Source organism: Tinamus guttatus, unplaced genomic scaffold, assembly GCF_059628265.1.
Source record: "Tinamus guttatus ecotype Peru unplaced genomic scaffold, ASM5962826v1 Tinamus_guttatus_pri_ptg001854l, whole genome shotgun sequence".
In the NCBI taxonomy this organism is placed as follows: domain Eukaryota; kingdom Metazoa; phylum Chordata; class Aves; order Tinamiformes; family Tinamidae; genus Tinamus; species Tinamus guttatus.
The window spans coordinates 1-20027 of record NW_028290388.1 but is presented as its reverse complement, the minus strand read 5'-3'; the positions used below and the strand labels follow the sequence as shown (position 1 = coordinate 20027).

The 20027-nt window shown below is 64.0% G+C and overlaps 1 protein-coding gene across 1 annotated transcript; it reads left to right on the top strand.

The window, feature by feature from the left end:
- Window positions 1–1391: 1391 nt before the first annotated feature.
- On the top strand, window positions 1392–20024 carry PORCN (porcupine O-acyltransferase; the record flags this gene model as incomplete). Its single annotated transcript, XM_088539575.1, has 13 exons — window positions 1392–1527; window positions 5462–5654; window positions 7318–7361; window positions 8743–8924; window positions 11169–11299; window positions 12178–12192; window positions 13009–13134; window positions 13532–13632; window positions 14580–14656; window positions 16390–16453; window positions 17633–17718; window positions 18613–18723; window positions 19932–20024. Coding segments are annotated over exons 1-13 (1359 nt in total), but the record flags the coding sequence as incomplete, so codon positions are not given.
- Between the last annotated feature and the right edge of the window lie 3 nt (window positions 20025–20027).

Genomic DNA, 20027 nt, shown 5'->3' with positions numbered 1-20027 from the left:
AAAGCCCCATTTTGGGGCTAGAAGCCCCATTTTTGGGGTCAGACCTGGCATTTTTGGGGTGAAAACGCCCCATTTTGGGACTAGAAGCCCCATTTTGGGGGTCAGAGACAGCATTTTTGGGGTGAAAAAGCCCCATTTTGGGGCTAGAAGCCCCATTTTGGGGGTCAGAGACGGCATTTTTGGGGTGAGAAAGCCCCGTTTTGGGGCTGGGAAGTCCTGGGGGGGGCGCCCCTTTTTGGACCCAGAACGGGGCGTTTTGGGGCTGCTGGTGCCACCTTCTTAATGTCCCCCCCGTCCCCATTGTCACCCCCTTGTCTGCCACTGTCTCCCCAATGTCCCCATTGTCCCCACGTCCCCCATTGTCCCCATTGTCCCTAATGTCCGCACGTCCCCCCCTTGACCCCATGTCCCCCATTGTCCCCATTGTCCCCATTGTCCCCATTGTCCCTATTGTCCCCAATGTCCCCACGTCCCCCATTGTCCCCATTGACCCCACGTCCCCCATTGTCCCCCATTGTCCCCATGTCCCCAATTGACCCCACGTCCCCCTATGTCCCCATTGACCCCATTGTCCCCTCGTCCCCTATTGTCCCCAATGTCCCCCATTGACCCCACTGATCCCCATTGACCCCATTGTCCCCATTGTCCCCCATTGTCCCCAATGTCCCCATTGTCCCCAATGTCCCCATGTCCCCAATTGCCTGCATTGTCCCCATGTCCCCCAATGTCCCTAATGTGTCCCCATTGTCCCCAATGTCCCCATGTCCCCCATTGACCCCATTGACCCAATGTCCCTCCATGTCCCCAATTGACCCCCATTGTCCTCATGTCCCCATTGATCCTCATTGACCCCATGTCCCCAATGTCCCCCAATGACTCCCATTGTCCCCATTGTCCCCATTGTCCCCATTGTCCCCCATTGTCCACCATTGTCCCCAATGTCCCCATTGTCCCCAATGTCCCCCAATGACCCCCATTGTCCCCATGTCCCCCATTGTCCCCATTGACCCCATGTCCCCAATTGACCCCCATTGTCCCCATTGTCCCCAATGTCCCCAATGTCCCCCACGTCCCCCAATGTCCCCCAATGACCCCCATTGTCCACCATTGTCCCCAATGTCCCCATTGTCCCCATTGTCCCCAATGTCCCCATGTCCCCCATTGACCCCATTGACCCAATGTCCCCCCCTTGTCCCCAATGTCCCCCCTTGTCCCCAATGTCCCCCATTGACCCCATGTCCCCAATTGACCCCCAATGTCCCCACGTCCCCCACGTCCCCCATTGTCCCCCATTGTCCCCCAATGTCCCCCATTGTCCCCATTGACCCCATTGTCCCAATTGTCCCCCATTGACCCCCATTGTCCCCATTGTCCCCATGTCCCCCCAGGCCATGTCCCCTCCAGGCCCCGCCCACTTTGTCACCCGCGTCCTCCCCGGCTGCCTCATCCCGACCCTGTCCCAGGCCCTGGGACAACTGGGAACCCTCCTGTTCCTGTGCCTGGGAATGCGGCTGCTGCTCCGGCTGCGTGAGTGCTGGGAACGCCGGGAATACCGGGAATACCGCCGGGAATACCGGGAATGGGGCTGGGAATGGGGCTGGGAATGTGGGGATGGAGCCTCCTGTTCCTGTGCCTGGGAATGCGGCTGCTGCTCCGGCTGCGTGAGTGCTGGGAATGCCGGGAATACCGGGAATGGGGCTGGGAATACCGGGAATGGGGCTGGGAATGTGGGGATGGAGCCTCCTGTTCCTGTGCCTGGGAATGCGGCTGCTGCTCCGGCTGCGTGAGTGCCGGGAATGCCGGGAATACCGGGAATGGGGCCGGGAATACCGGGAATGGGGCTGGGAATGGGGCTGGGAATGTGGGGGTGGAGCCTCCTGTTCCTGTGCCTGGGAATGCGGCTGCTGCTCCGGCTGCGTGAGTGCCGGGAATGCCGGGAATACCGGGAATACCACCGGGAATACCGGGAATGGGGCTGGGAATGGGGCTGGGAATGTGGGGATGGAGCCTCCTGTTCCTGTGCCTGGGAATGCGGCTGCTGCTCCGGCTGCGTGAGTGCCGGGAATGCCGGGAATACCGGGAATGGGGCCGGGAATACCGGGAATGGGGCTGGGAATGGGGCTGGGAATGTGGGGATGGAGCCTCCTGTTCCTGTGCCTGGGAATGCGGCTGCTGCTCCGGCTGCGTGAGTGCTGGGAATGCCGGGAATACCGGGAATGGGGCCGGGAATACCGGGAATGGGGCTGGGAATGTGGGGATGGAGCCTCCTGTTCCTGTGCCTGGGAATGCGGCTGCTGCTCCGGCTGCGTGAGTGCCGGGAACGCCGGGAATACCGGGAATGGGGCCGGGAATACCGGGAATGGGGCTGGGAATGGGGCTGGGAATGTGGGGATGGAGCCTCCTGTTCCTGTGCCTGGGAATGCGGCTGCTGCTCCGGCTGCGTGAGTGCCGGGAATGCCGGGAATACCGGGAATGGGGCCGGGAATACCGGGAATGGGGCCGGGAATACCGGGAATGGGGCTGGGAATGGGGCTGGGAATGTGGGGATGGAGCCTCCTGTTCCTGTGCCTGGGAATGCGGCTGCTGCTCCGGCTGCGTGAGTGCCGGGAATGCCGGGAATACCGGGAATGGGGCCGGGAATACCGGGAATGGGGCTGGGAATGGGGCTGGGAATGTGGGGGTGGAGCCTCCTGTTCCTGTGCCTGGGAATGCGGCTGCTGCTCCGGCTGCGTGAGTGCCGGGAACGCCGGGAATACCGTCGGGAATACCGGGAATGGGGCTGGGAATGGGGCTGGGAATGTGGGGATGGAGCCTCCTGTTCCTGTGCCTGGGAATGCGGCTGCTGCTCCGGCTGCGTGAGTGCCGGGAATGCCGGGAATACCGGGAATGGGGCCGGGAATACCGGGAATGGGGCTGGGAATGGGGCTGGGAATGTGGGGATGGAGCCTCCTGTTCCTGTGCCTGGGAATGCGGCTGCTGCTCCGGCTGCGTGAGTGCCGGGAACGCCGGGAATACCGGGAATGGGGCCGGGAATACCGGGAATGGGGCTGGGAATGGGGCTGGGAATGTGGGGATGGAGCCTCCTGTTCCTGTGCCTGGGAATGCGGCTGCTGCTCCGGCTGCGTGAGTGCCGGGAATGCCGGGAATACCGCCGGGAATACCGGGAATGGGGCCGGGAATACCGGGAATGGGGCTGGGAATGGGGCTGGGAATGTGGGGATGGAGCCTCCTGTTCCTGTGCCTGGGAATGCGGCTGCTGCTCCGGCTGCGTGAGTGCCGGGAATGCCGGGAATACCGGGAATGGGGCCGGGAATACCGGGAATGGGGCCGGGAATACCGGGAATGGGGCTGGGAATGGGGCTGGGAATGTGGGGATGGAGCCTCCTGTTCCTGTGCCTGGGAATGCGGCTGCTGCTCCGGCTGCGTGAGTGCCGGGAATGCCGGGAATACCGGGAATGGGGCCGGGAATACCGGGAATGGGGCTGGGAATGGGGCTGGGAATGTGGGGATGGAGCCTCCTGTTCCTGTGCCTGGGAATGCGGCTGCTGCTCCGGCTGCGTGAGTGCTGGGAATGCCGGGAATACCGGGAATACCGCCGGGAATACCGGGAATGGGGCTGGGAATGGGGCTGGGAATGTGGGGATGGAGCCTCCTGTTCCTGTGCCTGGGAATGCGGCTGCTGCTCCGGCTGCGTGAGTGCCGGGAATGGCGGGAATGCCGGGAATGGGGCCGGGAATACCGGGAATGGGGCTGGGAATGGGGCTGGGAATGTGGGGGTGGAGCCTCCTGTTCCTGTGCCTGGGAATGCGGCTGCTGCTCCGGCTGCGTGAGTGCTGGGAATGCCGGGAATACCGGGAATGGGGCCGGGAATACCGGGAATGGGGCTGGGAATGGGGCTGGGAATGTGGGGATGGAGCCTCCTGTTCCTGTGCCTGGGAATGCGGCTGCTGCTCCGGCTGCGTGAGTGCCGGGAATGCCGGGAATACCGGGAATGGGGCCGGGAATACCGGGAATGGGGCCGGGAATACCGGGAATGGGGCTGGGAATGGGGCTGGGAATGTGGGGATGGAGCCTCCTGTTCCTGTGCCTGGGAATGCGGCTGCTGCTCCGGCTGCGTGAGTGCTGGGAACGCCGGGAATACCGGGAATGGGGCCGGGAATACCGGGAATGGGGCTGGGAATGGGGCCGGGAATACCGGGAATGGGGCTGGGAATGGGGCTGGGAATGTGGGGGTGGAGCCTCCTGTTCCTGTGCCTGGGAATGCGGCTGCTGCTCCGGCTGCGTGAGTGCCGGGAATGCCGGGAATGCCGGGAATACCGCCGGGAATACCGGGAATGGGGCTGGGAATGGGGCTGGGAATGTGGGGATGGAGCCTCCTGTTCCTGTGCCTGGGAATGCGGCTGCTGCTCCGGCTGCGTGAGTGCCGGGAATGCCGGGAATACCGGGAATGGGGCCGGGAATACCGGGAATGGGGCTGGGAATGGGGCTGGGAATGTGGGGATGGAGCCTCCTGTTCCTGTGCCTGGGAATGCGGCTGCTGCTCCGGCTGCGTGAGTGCCGGGAACGCCGGGAATACCGCCGGGAATACCGGGAATGGGGCCGGGAATACCGGGAATGGGGCTGGGAATACCGGGAATGGGGCTGGGAATGGGGCCGGGAACGCCAGGAATGGGCCCAGGCGTCCGGGTGTCCCTGTGTCCCCCCATGTCCCCCCATGTCCCCCCCATGTCTCCCCATGTCCCCCCGTGTCCCCCTTGTCCCCATTGCTCCCAATGTCCCTAATGTCCCCAATGTCCCCCCATATTCCCTAATGTCCCCCAATGTCCCCATATCCCCCCATGTCCCCCATGTCCCCCCAATGTCCCCCCATGTCCCCGATGTCCCCCCTATGTTTCCATGTCCCCCTTGTCCCCCATGTCCCCATTGCTCCCAATGTCCCCCATGTCCCCCCCATGTCCCCCCGTGTCCCCCCATGTCCCCAATGTCCCAATGTCCCCCGATGTCCCCGATGTCCCCCCGTGTCCCCCCATGTCCCCCCGTGTCCCCCCGTGTCCCCCCGTGTCCCCCTGTGTCCCCCTTGTCCCCCTTGTCCCCCATGTCCCCCCCATGTCCCCCCCCATGTCCCCCCCATGTCCCCCCTTGTCCCCCCAATGTCCCCCCATGTCCCCAATGTCCCCAATGTCCCCATTGCTCCCAATGTCTCCCAATGTCCCCATATCCCCCCATATCCCCCCGTGTCCCCCATGTCCCCTGTCCCCCCATGTCCCCCTGTGTCCCCATATTCCCCTGTGTCCCCATATCCCCCCATATCTCCCATGTCCCCCCATGTCCTCCATGTCCCCCATGTCCCCCTGTGTCCCCATATCCCCCATGTCCCCCATGTCCCCATTGCTCCCAATGTCCCCCATGTCCCATGTCCCCCATGTCCCCACGTCCCCCTAACGTCCCCTTGTCCCCGCAGCCCTCGCTGGCCCCGCTCCCCACGCGGCGCTGGCCCTGGGGGGGCTCCTGGCCCTTTGGCTCCTGTTCGGCCCCCCGGCCCTTTGGGTCCTGCTGTTGAGCGGCCTCTGCGCCCTGGTCCTGGTCCTGACCCGGGCCAAGCGGCCCCGCGGGCTCTGCGTGGGGCTGGCGGCGCTGTGCTACCTGCTGCTGGGGTAGGGGACGTTGGGGACAATGGGGACGTTGGGGTCAATGGGGGCGTTGGGGTCAATGGGGACAATGGGGACGTTGGGGACGTTGGGGTCAATGGGGTCAATGGGGACAATGGGGGCGTTGGGGACAATGGGGGCGTTGGGGTCAATGGGGACATTGGGGTCAATGGGGACATTGGGGACAATGAGGTCAATGGAGACATTGGGGTCAATGGGGACATTGGGGACATTGGGGACAATGGGGACGTTGGGGACAATGGGGACGTTGGGGTCAATGGAGACATTGGGGTCAGTGGGGACATTGGGCACGTTGGAGACAGTGGGGGCATTGGGGGCGTTGGGGTCAATGGGGACGTTGGGGTCAATGGGGACGTTGGAGACAATGGGGTCAATGGGGACATTGGGGTCAATGGGGACATTGAGGACATTCGGGTCAATGGGGACATTGGGGACATTGGGGTCAATGGGGACATTGGGGTCATTGGGGACATTGAGGACATTCGGGTCAATGGGGACATTGAAGACATTGGGGTCAATGGGGACAATGCGGACGTTGGGGACATTGGGGACATTGGGGTCAATGGAGACATTGGGGTCAATGGGGACATTGGGGACAATGGGGACATTGGGGACATTGGGGACATTGGGGCCAATGGGGACATTCGGGTCAATGGGGACATTGGGGACATTGGGGACAATGGGGTCAATGGGGACGTTGGGGACATTGGGGACAATGGGGGACAATGGGGGACAATGGGGGGAATGGGGACGTTGGGGACAATGGGGACATTGAGGACATTCGGGTCAATGGGGACATTGGGGACATTGGGGTCAATGGGGACAATGGGGGCATTGGGGACAATGGGGACGTTGGGGTCAATGGGGTCAATGGGGACAATGGGGGCGTTGGGGACAATGGGGACGTTGGGGACAATGGGGACGTTGGGATCAATGGGGTCAATGGGGACAATGGGGACATTGGGGACATTGGAGTCAATGAAGACATTGGGGTCAATGGGGACATTGGGGACGTTGGGGTCAATGGGGACGTTGGGGTCAATGGGGACGTTGGGGTCAATGGGGTCAATGGGGACATTGGGGTCAATGGGGACAATGGGGGCGTTGGGGACAATGGGGACGTTGGGGGTGTTGGGGACATTCGGGTCAATGGGGACATTGGGGACAATGGGGTCAATGGGGACAATGGGGTCAATGGGGACATTGGGCACGTTGGAGACAATGGGGGCATTGGGGGCGTTGGGGTCAATGGGGACGTTGGGGTCAATGGGGACGTTGGGGACAATGGGGACGTTGGGGACAATGGGGTCAATGGGGACATTGGGGACATTGGGGTCAATGGGGACATTGGGGACAATGGGGACATTGGGGTCAATGGGGACATTGAGGACATTCGGGACAATGGGGACATTGGGGACATTGGGGACGTTGGGGAGAATGGAGACATTGGGGGTGATGGGAAGGAACTGGGTGGCTCTGGGGACACCGGGTGGCTCTGGGGACACCAGGTGGCTCTGGGGACACTGTGGGACACTGGGTGGCTCTGGGGACACTATGCGGCTCTGGGGGTGGCTTTGGGGACACCGGAGGCCATAGAGTGGCCCTGGGGACACCGGGTGGCCCCACCTCCGCCGCCCCTCCCCCGCAGGGAGCTGCACATGGTCGACACGGTGACGTGGCACAAGATGAGGGGTGAGTGTCCCCAATGTCCCCAATGTCCCCAAGGACGTCCCCATTGTCCCCAATGTCCCCAGTGATGTCCCCATGTCCCCATTGTCCCCAATGTCCCCATGAAGGTGCCCACATGGTGGTGGCCATGAAGGCCGTGTCTCCATGATGTCCCCATGATGTCCCCATGTCTCTACGATGTCCCCAATGTCCCCAATGTCCCCAATGTCCCCAATGTCCCCATTGTCCCCAATGTCTCCATGACCTCCCCATGTTTCTATGATGTCTCTACGATGTCCCCAATGTCCCCATTGTCCCCAATGTCCCCATGAAGGTGCCCACATGGTGGTGGCCATGAAGGCCGTGTCTCCATGACCTCCCCGTGTCTCTACGATGTCCCCATTATCCCCAATGTCCCCATGAAAGTGCCCACATGGTGGTGGCCATGAAGGCCATGTCTCCATGATGTCTCTATGATGTCCCCAATGTCCCCAGTGTCCCCAATGTCCCCATTGTCCCCAATGTCTCCATGACCTCCCCATGTTTCTATGATGTCTCTACGATGTCCCCAATGTCCCCATTGTCCCCAATGTCCCCATGAAGGTGCCCACATGGTGGTGGCCATGAAGGCCGTGTCTCCATGACCTCCCCATGTCTCTACGATGTCCCCAATGTCCCCATTGTCCCCATGACCTCCCCATGTCTCTACGATGTCCCCATTGTCCCCAATGTCCCCATGAAGGTGCCCACATGGTGGTGGCCATGAAGGCTGTGTCTCCATGACCTCCCCATGTCTCTACGATGTCCCCAATGTCCCCATTGTCCCCAATGTCCCCATGAAGGTGCCCACATGGTGGTGGCCATGAAGGCCGTGTCTCCATGATGTCCCCATGATGCCCCCATGTCTCCATGATGTCTCCATGACCTCCCCATGTCCCCATGATGTCCCCATGTCTCTATGGTGTCTCTACGATGTCCCCAATGTCCCCAATGTCCCCAATGTCCCCACGAAGGTGCCCACATGGTGGTGGCCATGAAGGCCGTGTCCCCATGACCTCCCCATGTCTCTACGATGTCCCCATTGTCCCCGATGTCCCCATTGTCCCCAATGTCCCCAATGTCCCCAATGTCCCCATTGTCCCCAACGTCCCCATGAAGGTGCCCACATGGTGGTGGCCATGAAGGCCGTGTCTCCATGATGTCCCCATGATGTCCCCATGTCTCTACGATGTCCCCATTGTCCCCAATGTCCCCATTGTCCCCAACGTCCCCATGAAGGTGCCCACATGGTGGTGGCCATGAAGGCCGTGTCTCCATGACCTCCCCATGTCTCTACGATGTTCCCATTGTCCCCAATGTCCCCGATGTCCCCAATGTCCCCATTGTCCCCAACGTCCCCACGAAGGTGCCCACATGGTGGTGGCCATGAAGGCCGTGTCCTTGGCCGCCGACCTGGAGGGGCCGCGGGCGCCGCCGGAGCCGTCGCTGCCCCAGGTCCTCGGGTACCTCTGCGCCCCGGGGAGCCTCCTCTTCGGGCCCTGGGAGCCCTTCGGCGCCCACCTGCGCGCGGCCGCGGGGCCGCCCCTGGTAGGGGGACGCGTGGGGACCTTGGGGACATCGTGGGGACAAAGCGGGACCCGGTTTTGGGGAGGTTTTGGGGGGTTTTGGGGAAGTTTTGGGTGGTTCTGGGGGGTTTTGAGGCCTAGTAGGCCGCAGGAGACGCCTGAGGGAGGGTTGGGGATCGGGGACACTGGGGACCTGGAGGGACATGGAGGGACATGGGGACACCTTGGGGACACCCTGGGGACAAAGTGGGGCCTGGTTTTGGGCGGTTTGGGGGTTTTTTGGGGACATTTTGGGTGGTTTTGGGGGGTTTTGGGGCCTACTAGGCCGCGGGAGATGCATGAGGAATGGCGCGGTGATGGATGGGGATGGGGGGACATTGGGGACACTGGGGACCTGAGGACACCTGGGGACACCGCGGGGACAAAGCGGGGCCTGGTTTTGGGGGGATTTTCGGGCGTTTTGGGGGCGTTTTGGGTGGTTTCGGGGCCTAGTAGGCCGCAGTAGACCCGTGAGGGATGGGGCAGTGATGGGTGGGGATGGGGGGACATTGGGGACACTGGGGACCTGGGGACACCTTGGGGACACCCTGAGGACAAAGTGGGACCCGGTTTTGGGGGGATTTTGGGGGGTTTTGGGGACGTTTTGGGTGGTTCTGGGGGGTTTTGAGGCCTAGTAGGCCGCAGGAGAGGCCTGAGGGAGGTTTGGGGATCGGGGACACTGGGGACATGGAGGGACATGGGGGGACCTGGGGACACCTTGGGGACACCTTGGGGACAATGCGGGGCCCCGTTTTGGGGAGGTTTTGGGTTTTTTTTGGGACATTTTGGGTGGTTTTGGGGGGTTTTGAGGCCTAGTAGGCCGCAGGAGATGCAGGCGGAATGTGCGTTGTTGGGTGGGCATGGGGGGACATTGGGGACACTGGGGACTTGGGGACACCCTGGGGACAAAGCGGGGCCTGGTTTTGGGGGGATTTTCGGGCATTTTGGGGGGTTTTGGGGACATTTTGGGTGGTTCTGGGGGGTTTTGAGGCCTAGTAGGCCGCAATAGATGCATGAGGAATGTGGGGGTGTTGAGTGGGGATGGGGGGACATTGGGGACATGGGGGGACATGGGGGGACCCGGGAGGACACAGAGGGACCCAGGGGGACCCAGGGGACACAGGGGACATGTGGGGACATGGGGGTCCGTGAAGGGACATGGAGGGACACGGAGGGACATGGGGGACATGGAAGGACATGGAAGGACATGGAGGGACATGGGGGGACACGGGGACATGGGGCGACATGAGGGGACACAGGGGGAGATGTGGGGACACAGGGGAACATGGGGGGACAATGGGGACATGGAGGGACCTGTGGGGACATGGAGGGACATTTGGGGACATGGGGGGACCAGGGGGAACATGGAGGGACACGGAGGGACATGGAGGGACCCAGGGGGACCCAGGGGGACATGGGGACATGGGGGGACATGGGGGTCCGTGAAGGGACATGAGGGGACACAAGGGGACATGGAGGGACATGGGGGCACATGGGGGGACACGGGAGGACAGGGAGGGACATGGGGGGACATTGGGGACATGGAGGGACCCAGGGGAACATGGGGGGACACGGAGGGACATGGGGGACATGGGGGTCCGTGAAAGGACATGGAGGGACATGGAAGGACATGGGGGGACATGGGGGGACATGTGGGGACACAGGGGGAGATGTGGGGACACAGGGGACATGGGGGGACAATGGGGACATGGAGGGACCTGTGGGGACATGGGGGAACATTGGGGACATGGAGGGACCCAGGGGGACCCGGGGGGACATGGGGACATGAGGGGACATGGGGGTCTGTGAAGGGACATGAGGGGACACAAGGGAGGACCCAGGGGGACCTGGAGGGACCCGAGGGGACGTGGGATGACCTGGGGGACATGAGGGGACACAAGGGGACATGGGGGCACATGGGGGTCCGTGAAGGGACATGGAGGGACATGGGAGGACACAGGGGGACATGGAGGGACATTTGGGGACATGGGATGACCTGGGGGACATGAGGGGACACGGAGGGACCTGGAGGGACACGGAGGGACATGGGGGGACATGGGGGGACCCAAGGCGACATGGGAGGACTTGGGGGACATGGGGGGACACGGAGGGACCTGGAGGGACATGAGGGGACATGTGGGGACATGGGGGGACACGGAGGGACATGGGGGCCCCGTGGGGACATTTGGGGACGTTGGGGGCCCCGCGGTGACGCGGCCGCCCCCAGAGCGCGTCGTGGGCGCTCAAGGCCGCGCGGAGCCTGGGCCTGGCCCTGCTCTGCCTGGCGGGATCCACCTGCCTGGCCCCGTTCCTGTTCTCCGGCCTCCTGCCGCTCTACGGCCCCCGCGCGCTGCCCAGGTGAGAGAGGGGCCCAGGCGTCCGGGAAGGGCCCCGGCGTCCGGGAAGGGCCCAGGCATCCGGGAGGGTGTCCGGAGGGGCCCAGGCGTCCGGGAAAGGGGCCCCGGCGTCCGGGGGGGTGATCGGGAAGAGGGGCCCCGGCGTCCGGGAAGGGCCCAGGCGTCCGGGGGGGGTGTCCGGGGGGGCCCAGGCGTCCGGGAAGGGCCCAGGCGTCCGGGAATGGGGGCCCAGGCGTCCGGGAAAGGGGCCCCGGCGTCCGGGGGGGTGTCCGGAGGGGCCCAGGCGTCCGAGGGGGTGTCCAGGAAAGGGGCCCAGGCGTCCGGGAAAGGAGACCGGGTGTCCGGGGGGGGGGTGTTTGGGAAGGGCCCAGGCGTCCGGGAAGGGGCCCAGGCATCTGGGAAGGGGCCCAGGCATCCGGGAATGGGGGCCCAGGCGTCCGGGAGGGCCCAGGCGTCCGGGGGCATCCGAGGGGGGCCCAGGCGTCCAAGGAGTCTTTGGGAAAAGGGGCCCAGGCGTCCGGGAAAGGGGGCCCAGGCGTCCGGGAAAGGGCCCAGGCGTCCGGGAAAGGAGACCGGGTGTCCGGGGGGGGTGTTTGGGAAGGGCCCAGGCGTCCGGGAAAGGGGCCCAGGCGTCCGGGGGGGTGTTTGGGAAGCGGGGCCCAGGCGTCCGGGAAGGGGCCCAGGCATCCGGGAATGGGGGCCCAGGCGTCCGGGAAAGGGGCCCCGGCGTCCAAGGGGGTGTCCGGGGGGCCCCAGTGTCCGGGAGGGTGTTCGGGAAGAAGGGCCCAGGCGTCCGGGACACCCCACAAAGGGCCCCGGCGTCCCGACCGTCCCCCCAACCGTCCTGTTAACGTTTCCCTTCTCTCCTCCCCCCAACAGCAGCGTCTTTGCTAAGTGAGTGGCTCCGCTGGGACGCGCGGTGACACCCGGTGACACCCGGTGACACGTGACAACACCCGGTGACAGCCGGTGACAACACCTGGTGACACCCGGTGACACGTGACAACACCCGGTGACACCCAGTGACAACATGCGGTGACACCCGGTGACACCCGGTGACATGTGACAACACCCGGTGACACCCGGTGACAACACGCGGTGACACCCGGTGACACGTGACAACACCCGGTGACACCCAGTGACAACATGCGGTGACACCCGGTGACACCCGGTGACATGTGACAACACCCGGTGACACCCGGTGACAACACGCGGTGACACCCAGTGACACCCGGTGACAACATCTGGTGACACCCAGTGACACGTGACAACACCCGGTGACAGCCGGTGACAACATGCGGTGACACCCGGTGACACCCGGTGACACGTGACAACACCCGGTGACAGCCGGTGACAACACCCGGTGACACCTGGTGACAACATGCGGTGACACCCGGTGACACGTGACAGCACCCGGTGACACCCGGTGACAACACGCGGTGACACCCGGTGACACCCCGTGACAACACCTGGTGACACCTGGTGACACGTGACAACACCCGGTGACAGCCGGTGACAACACGCGGTGACAGCCGGTGACAACACCTGGTGACACCCGGTGACACGTGACAACACCCGGTGACACCCGGTGACACCCGACAACACCCGCACGCGCCGCGACGGGGACCCCCGCGCGTCCCCCGCCCCCGGTGTCACCCGGGTGTCACCCCCGCCGGGTGTCACCCCCAAATGTCCCCAATGTCCCCGCAGGTGGCTCCGGGCCTACGAGAGCGCCTTGTCCTTCCACTTGAGCAACTTCTTTGTGGCCTTTTTGTCCGAGGCCACCGCGACCCTGGCGGGATCCGGAGCCTCCGGGGACAAGGACAAAGTGCAGTGGTGAGAGGGGCCCCGGCGTCCGGGAAAGGGCCCAGGCGTCCGGGAAGGGCCCAGGCGTCCGGGAAAGAGCCGGGTGTCCAGGAAGGGCCCAGGCGTCCGGGAAGGGGCCCAGGAGTCTGGGAAGGGCCCAGGCGTCCGGGAAAGGGGCCCAGGCGTCCGGGAAGGGGCCCAGGTGTCCGGAAAGGGCCCAGGAGTCCGGGAAGGGGCCCAGGCGTCCGGGAAGGGCCCGGGTGTCCGGGAAGGGGCCCAGGAGTCCGGGAAAGGGCCCAGGCGTCCGGGAAGGGGCCCAGGCGTCCGGGAAGGGGCCCAGGAGTCCGGGAAAGGGCCCAGGCGTCCGGGAAGGGCCCAGGATTCCAGGGAAGGGCCCAGGCGTCCGGGCGCTGACGCGGCCCCGCAGGGACCTCGTGGTTTCCCGGCCGCTCCACGTGGAATTTCCCCGCTCCATGGCCGACGTCGTCACCAACTGGAACCTGCCCATGTCCCGCTGGCTGCACACGTGTGAGCGGGGGGGACGTTGGGGACATTGGGGACATTGGGGACATTGGGGGACATTGGGGACATCGGGGACATTGGGGACATTGGGGGACATTGGGGACATCGGGGCCAGGGGGGTGTTGGGGACACTGGGGGACATCAGGACAAGGGGGACACCAGGGGACACTGGGGACACTGGGGGGGGGGGTTGGGGACATTGGGGACATTGGGGGACATTGGGGGACATTGGGGCAAGGGGGACACCAGGGGACACTGGGGAGGGGGTTGGGGACATTGGGAGAGGTTGGGGACATCGGGGACATGGGGGGTGTTGGGGACACCAGGGGACATTGGGGACATTGGGGACATCAGGGCAAGGGGGGTGGTGGGGACATCGGGGGACATCGGAGCGAAGGGGACACCAGGGGACATTGGGGACACTGGGGGGGGTGGTTGGGGACACTGGGAGACGCTGGGGACATTGGGGACATCAGGGACATGGGGGCAAGGGGGGGTGTTGGGGACATTGGGGACATTGGGGGACATCTGGGCAAGGGGGACACCAGGGGACACTGGGGACACTGGAGGGGGGGTTGGGGACATTGGGGACATCGGGGCCAGGGGGGTGTTGGGGACACCAGGGGACACTGGGGACAGTGGGGGATTTGGGGGGCTCCTGAGGGGTCCCTGGGGGGTCTCCGGTTGTCACTGGTTGTCCCCGGTTGTCCCTGGTCATCACCGGTTGTCACCGGTTGTCCCTGATCGTCACCGGTTGTCACCGGTCGTCACCGGTTGTTGCTGGTTGTCCCCAATTGTCGCTGGTTGTCACTGGGTGTCCCCGGTTGTCCCCGGTTGTCGCTGGTTGTTGCTGGTTGTCACCAGTTGTCATTGGTTGTCACCGGTTGTTACCGGTTGTCCCTGGTTGTTGTTGGTTGTCACCGTTGTCCCCGGTTGTCCCCGGTGTCACCCAGACGTGTTCAAGACCACCCGGCGCTTGGGGACCTTCGCGGCCGTCCTGAGCACCTACGCGGCCAGCGCGCTGCTGCACGTGAGCCCAAACACCCCGAAACGCCCCAAAACGCCCCGAAAACACCCCGAAACACCCTGAAAACGCCCAGAAACACCCCCAGAAACCCCCAGAAACACTCCGAAATACCCCAGAAACACCCTGAAACCCCCCGAAACACCCCAAAACGCCCCGAAACACCTTGAAACACCCTGAAAACGCCCCCAGAAACCCCCCCAGAAACCCCCAGAAAACACCCCAGAAACACCCCAAAACGCCCCCAAAACACCCCAGAAACACCCCGAAAACACCCCAGAAACACCCAGAAATGCCCCAGAAACACCCCGAAACACCCCAAAACGCCCCAGAAACCCCCAGAAACACCCCGAAACACCCCAGAAACACTCTGAAACCCTCCAAAACGCCCCGGAACGCCCTGAAAACACCCCAGAAACACTCTGAAACCCTCTGAAACACCCCAAAAACACCCCAGAAACACCCAGGAACACCTTGAAATGCCCCGAAAACACCCCAGAAACCCCCAGAAAAGCCCAGAAACACCCCAAAACCCCCAGATACACCCCAAAAACACCCCAGAAATCCCCAGAAACGCACCCAGAACCCCCAGAAACACCCAGAAACACCCTGAAAACGCCCAGAAACACCCCAAAATGCCCCCAGACCCTCCAGAAATGCCCTGAAACGCCCCAAAAACACCCCAGAAACACCCAGGAACGCCCCCAGAATCCCCAGAAACACCCCGAAATGCCCGAAAACACCCCAGAAACCGCCAGAAACACCCCCAGAACCCCCAAAACGTCCCAAAATACCCCCAAAACACCCAGAAACACCTCCAAAACCCCCAGAAAAACCCCAAAACACCCCCAAAACGCCCCCAGACCTCCCAGAAATGCCCCGAAAAACCCCAGGAACACCCCAAAACACCCCAAAAACTCCCAGAAATGCCCCCAAAACCCCCATAGAGACCTCAAAATGCCCCAAAATGCCCCCCAAACCCCCAGAAATGCCCCCAAATACCCCAAAAAAGTTCTGAAACACCCCGGAGCGCCCCAAAAACCATTAGCAACACCCCGAAAACACCCAGAAATGCCCCAAAACAGCCTGAAACCCCCCCTGGATGCCCCCAAGGTCCTCCAACCCCCCCCCGCAACAGCCGGCAACAGCCACAACCCCCCGCCGATACCCCGAAAATGCCCCGAATTGCCCCAAAATGGCCCCGAATGCCCCCAAATTGCCCCCAAATGTCCCCAAATTGTCCCCAAAATGTCCCCAAATGTCCCCAAATTGTCCCCAAATTGTCCCAAATTGTCCCAAAATGTCCCCAAATTGCCCCCAAATGTCCCCAAGTTGTCCCCAAATGTCCCCAAATTGTCCCCAAATGTCCCAAAATGTCCCCAAATTGTCCCCAAATTGTCCCCAAATGTCCCCAAAATGTCCCCAAATGTCCCCAAATTGCCCCCAAATGTCTCCAAATTGTCCCCAAAATGTCCCCAAATGTCCCCAAATGTCCCCAAATGTCTCCAAATTGCCCCAAATGTCTCCAAATTGCCCCCAAATGTCCCCAAATTGTCCCCAAATGTCCCCAAATTGTCCCCAAATGTCTCCAAATTGTCCCAAAATGTCCCCAAATTGCCCCCAAATGTCTCCAAATTATCCCAAAATGTCCCAAAATGTCCCCAAATGTCCCCAAATGTCCCCAAATTGCCCCCAAATGTCTCCAAAATGTCCCCAAATGTCCCCAAATTGTCCCCCAGGGCCTGAGCTTCCACCTGGCCGCCATCCTCCTCTCCCTCGGCTTCATCACCTACGCGGAGCACGGTGAGCGCGGCCCCTTTAAGAGCCCCCCCCAGAAGGGTACATGGCCCCTTTAAGAGCCCCCCCCATGGGAGGGAGCGCGGCCCCTTTAAGAGCCCCCCCCCCCGGGAGGGGGCGTGGCCCCTTTAAGAGCCCCCCCCCGAAGGGTACATGGCCCCTTTAAGAGCCCCCCCACCCCGCGGCGGTGGGCGTGGCTATGGCAGGGTGGGGCTGGGAGTAGCCCCCGCCCTCCTTGGGGCGGGGCCTGCAGGTAGGGGGCGGAGCCAGGCATGAAGCCGGGGGGGCGGGGCCAGGACGCGTCATAGGGGGAGGAGGGCGGGGCTTAAGGGAAGGGGGTGGGGATTGGGGTGTGGGCGGGGGCTTTATACTGGGTGTGGCTCCTGGGCGGGGCTAAATCACGTGGGCGGGGCTATCTCTTGGGCGGGGGCTTGACGCCAGGAACCTTTCGTGGCCATGGGCGGGGCTTTGGAGCCGTGGGGCGGGGCCTCGAGGTGGGCGTGGCTGCGCTGACCCCCCCCACCCCATCAGTGCCTGGCGGCCATCTTGGATGGGCGGGACTAAACAATGGGGGTGGGGCCTGGTGTCATGGGCGGGGCTATCTCGTGGGCGGGGCTATCTCGTGGGCGGGGCTTAATGCCAGGCACCTTTCCTGACCCTGGGCGGGGCTTGGGTGCCATGGGGCGGGGCTTGGGGGCCGTGGGGCGGGGCCTCGAGGTGGGCGTGGCCGCGCTGACGCCCCCCCCCAGTGCTCCGCCAGCGCCTGGCGGCCATCTTGGATGGGCGGGGCTAAGTCATAGGGGTGGGGCTCGTTCGTGGGTGGGGCTCGTGGGGCGGGGCTTCGAGGTGGGCGTGGCCGCGCTGACTCCGCCCCCCTTCCCCCCTCCGCCCCCCGCCCCGCCCCCCTGTGCTCCGCCAGCGCCTGGCGGCCATCTTGGATGGGCGGGGCCAAGTCATAGGGGTGGGGCCTGGCGTGGGCGGGGCTCGCTCGTGGGGGCGGGGCCTGGCGGTGGGCGTGGCCGCGCTGACCCCGCCCCCTTCCCCCCCCCCCAGTGCTCCGCCAGCGCCTGGCGGCCATCTTGGACGGGTGGGGCTAACTCATGGGGTGGGGCCTGGCGTGGGCGGGGCTCGCTCGTGGGGGCGGGGTCTAGCGGTGGGCGTGGCCGCGCTGACTCCGCCCCCCAGTGCTCCGCCAGCGCCTGGCGGCCATCTTGGACGCCTGCGTCCTGGCCAAGCGCTGCCCCCCCGGCTGCCGCCACCGGCACCGAAACGTGAGCGGGGGGGGGGGGCCGGACGCCGGGGCCCCTTTTTGGGGGGGGGGGGGGGGGATGAGGGGGTGTCCCCGGACGCCTGGGCCCCTTCCCGGACGCCTGGGCCCCTTTTTGGGATGGTCACGGGGTGTCCTCGAACGCTGGGTCCCTGTCCCGGACGCCGGGGCCCCTTGTTGGGGGTGATGGGGGGTGTCCCCGGACGCCTGGGCCCCTTCCCGGACATTGGGGCCCATTCCCGGACGCCTGGGCTCTTTGGAGGGAGGGCGGGAATGGGGGGGGGGGGGGTGTCCCCGGACGCCTGGGCCCATTCCCGGGTCTCGAGGCCCATTCCCGGACGCCGGGGCCCCTTTTTGGGGTGGTCACGGGGGGTGTCCCCGGACGCCTGGGCCCCTTCCCGGACGCCTGGGCCCCTTCCCGGACACTGGGGGCCATTCCCGGATGCCTGGGCCAATTCCCGGACACCGGGGCCCATTCCCAACCCCAGGGCCCCTTCCCGGACACCTGGGCCCCTTCCTATGGGGCTGGGCCGCCCCCCCGGACGCCTGGGCCCCTTCCCGGACACTGGGGCCCCTTCCCAGACATTGGGGGCCATTCCCAACCCCAGGGCCCCTTCCCGGACGCCTGGGCCCTTCCCGGACGCCTGGGCCCCTTGCTATGGGGCTGGGCCATCCCCCCGGACACCGGGGCCCTTTCCTGCACGTTGGGGCCCATTCCCGACCCTGGGGCCCTTTCCCGGACGCCTGGGCCCCTTCCCGGACACTGGGGGCCATTCCCAACCCCAGGGCCCCTTCCCGGACGCCTGGGCCCCTTTCCCGGACGCCTGGGCCCCCTTCCCGGACGCCTGGGCCCCTTCCCGGACGCCGGGGCCCTGACGCGGCCGCGGGTCCCGCGCAGGTTCTGTGGGTCGGGGGTCTCAACGCGGCCCTGGGCGCCCTCACGCTCTTCCACTTGGCCTATCTGGGCGCCCTGTTCGACGCCGACACCGACGACGCCGTCGAGGAGCAGGTTCGGGGCCAAAAACGGCCGCTTTGGGGCATTTCCCGCCCACCGATGATTTTGGGGCCAAAACGCGGCATTTTGGGGCCAAAACGCGGCGCTTTGGGGCCAAAACGCCGCGTTTTGGGGTCTTTTCCGCCCACCGATCCTTTTGGGGCCAAAACGCGGTGTTTTGGGGCCTTTCCCATCCGCCGCCACTTTTGGGGCCAAAAACAGCCAGTTTGGGGCCTTTCCCACCCACCGCCGCTTTTGGGGCCAAAATACTGCATTTTGGGGCCTTTTCCGCCCACCGATCCTTTTGGGGCCAAAACACGGCGTTTTGGGGCCTTTCCCACCCACCGATGATTTTGGGGCTAAAACGTGGCGTTTTGGGGCCTTTCCCGACCGCCACCACTTTTGGGGCTAAAACGCGGTATTTTGGGGCCTTTCCCACCCACCGAGGATTTTGGGCCTAAAACACGGCGTTTTGGGGTATTTCCCGCCCACCGCCACTTTTGGTCCTAAAACGCAGTGTTTTGGGGCCTTTCCCACCCACTGATGATTTTGGGGACAAAACGTGGCATTTTGGGGCCTTTTCTGCCCACTGCCGCTTTTGGGGCCAAAACGTGGCATTTTGGGGCCTTTTCCGCCCTCCGCCCCTTTTGGGGCCAAAACGCGGTGTTTTGGGGCCTTTCCCACCCACCACCAGTTTTGGGGCTAAAACACAGCGTTTTGGGGCCTATCCCGCCCACCGACGCTTTTGGGCCTAAAACGTGGCGTTTTGGGGTATTTCCCGCCCGCTGCCACTTTTGGGGTAAAACGTGGTATTTTGGGGCCTTTCCCGCCCACTGATGCTTTTGGGGCCAAAACGCGGTATTTTGGGGCCTTTTCCGCCCACCGATCCTTTTGGGGCTAAAACGCGGTGTTTTGGGGCCTTTCCTGCCCACTGACACTTTTGGGGCCAGAAATGGGTGTTTTGGGGCCTTTGCCGCCCACAGCCACTTTTGGGGCCAAAACGCGGTATTTTGGGGCCTTTTCCGCCCACCGATGATTTTGGGGCTAAAACGCGGCGTTTGGGGGCCTTTCCCACCCACTGATGCTTTTGGGGCCAAAACACAGCGATTTGGGGCCTTTCCCACCCACCGATGATTTTGGGGCCAAAACGCGGCGTTTTGGGGCCTTTCCTGCCCGCCGCCGCTTTTTGGGGCTAAAAGGGGCGCTTTTGGGTGCGTTGCCAGGGCTACGGCATGGGCCACACCCTGCGGAAGTGGGCGGAGCTCGGCTGGGCCAGTCACTGGGTCACCCTGGGCTGCCTGGGGCTGGCGGCGCTGCTG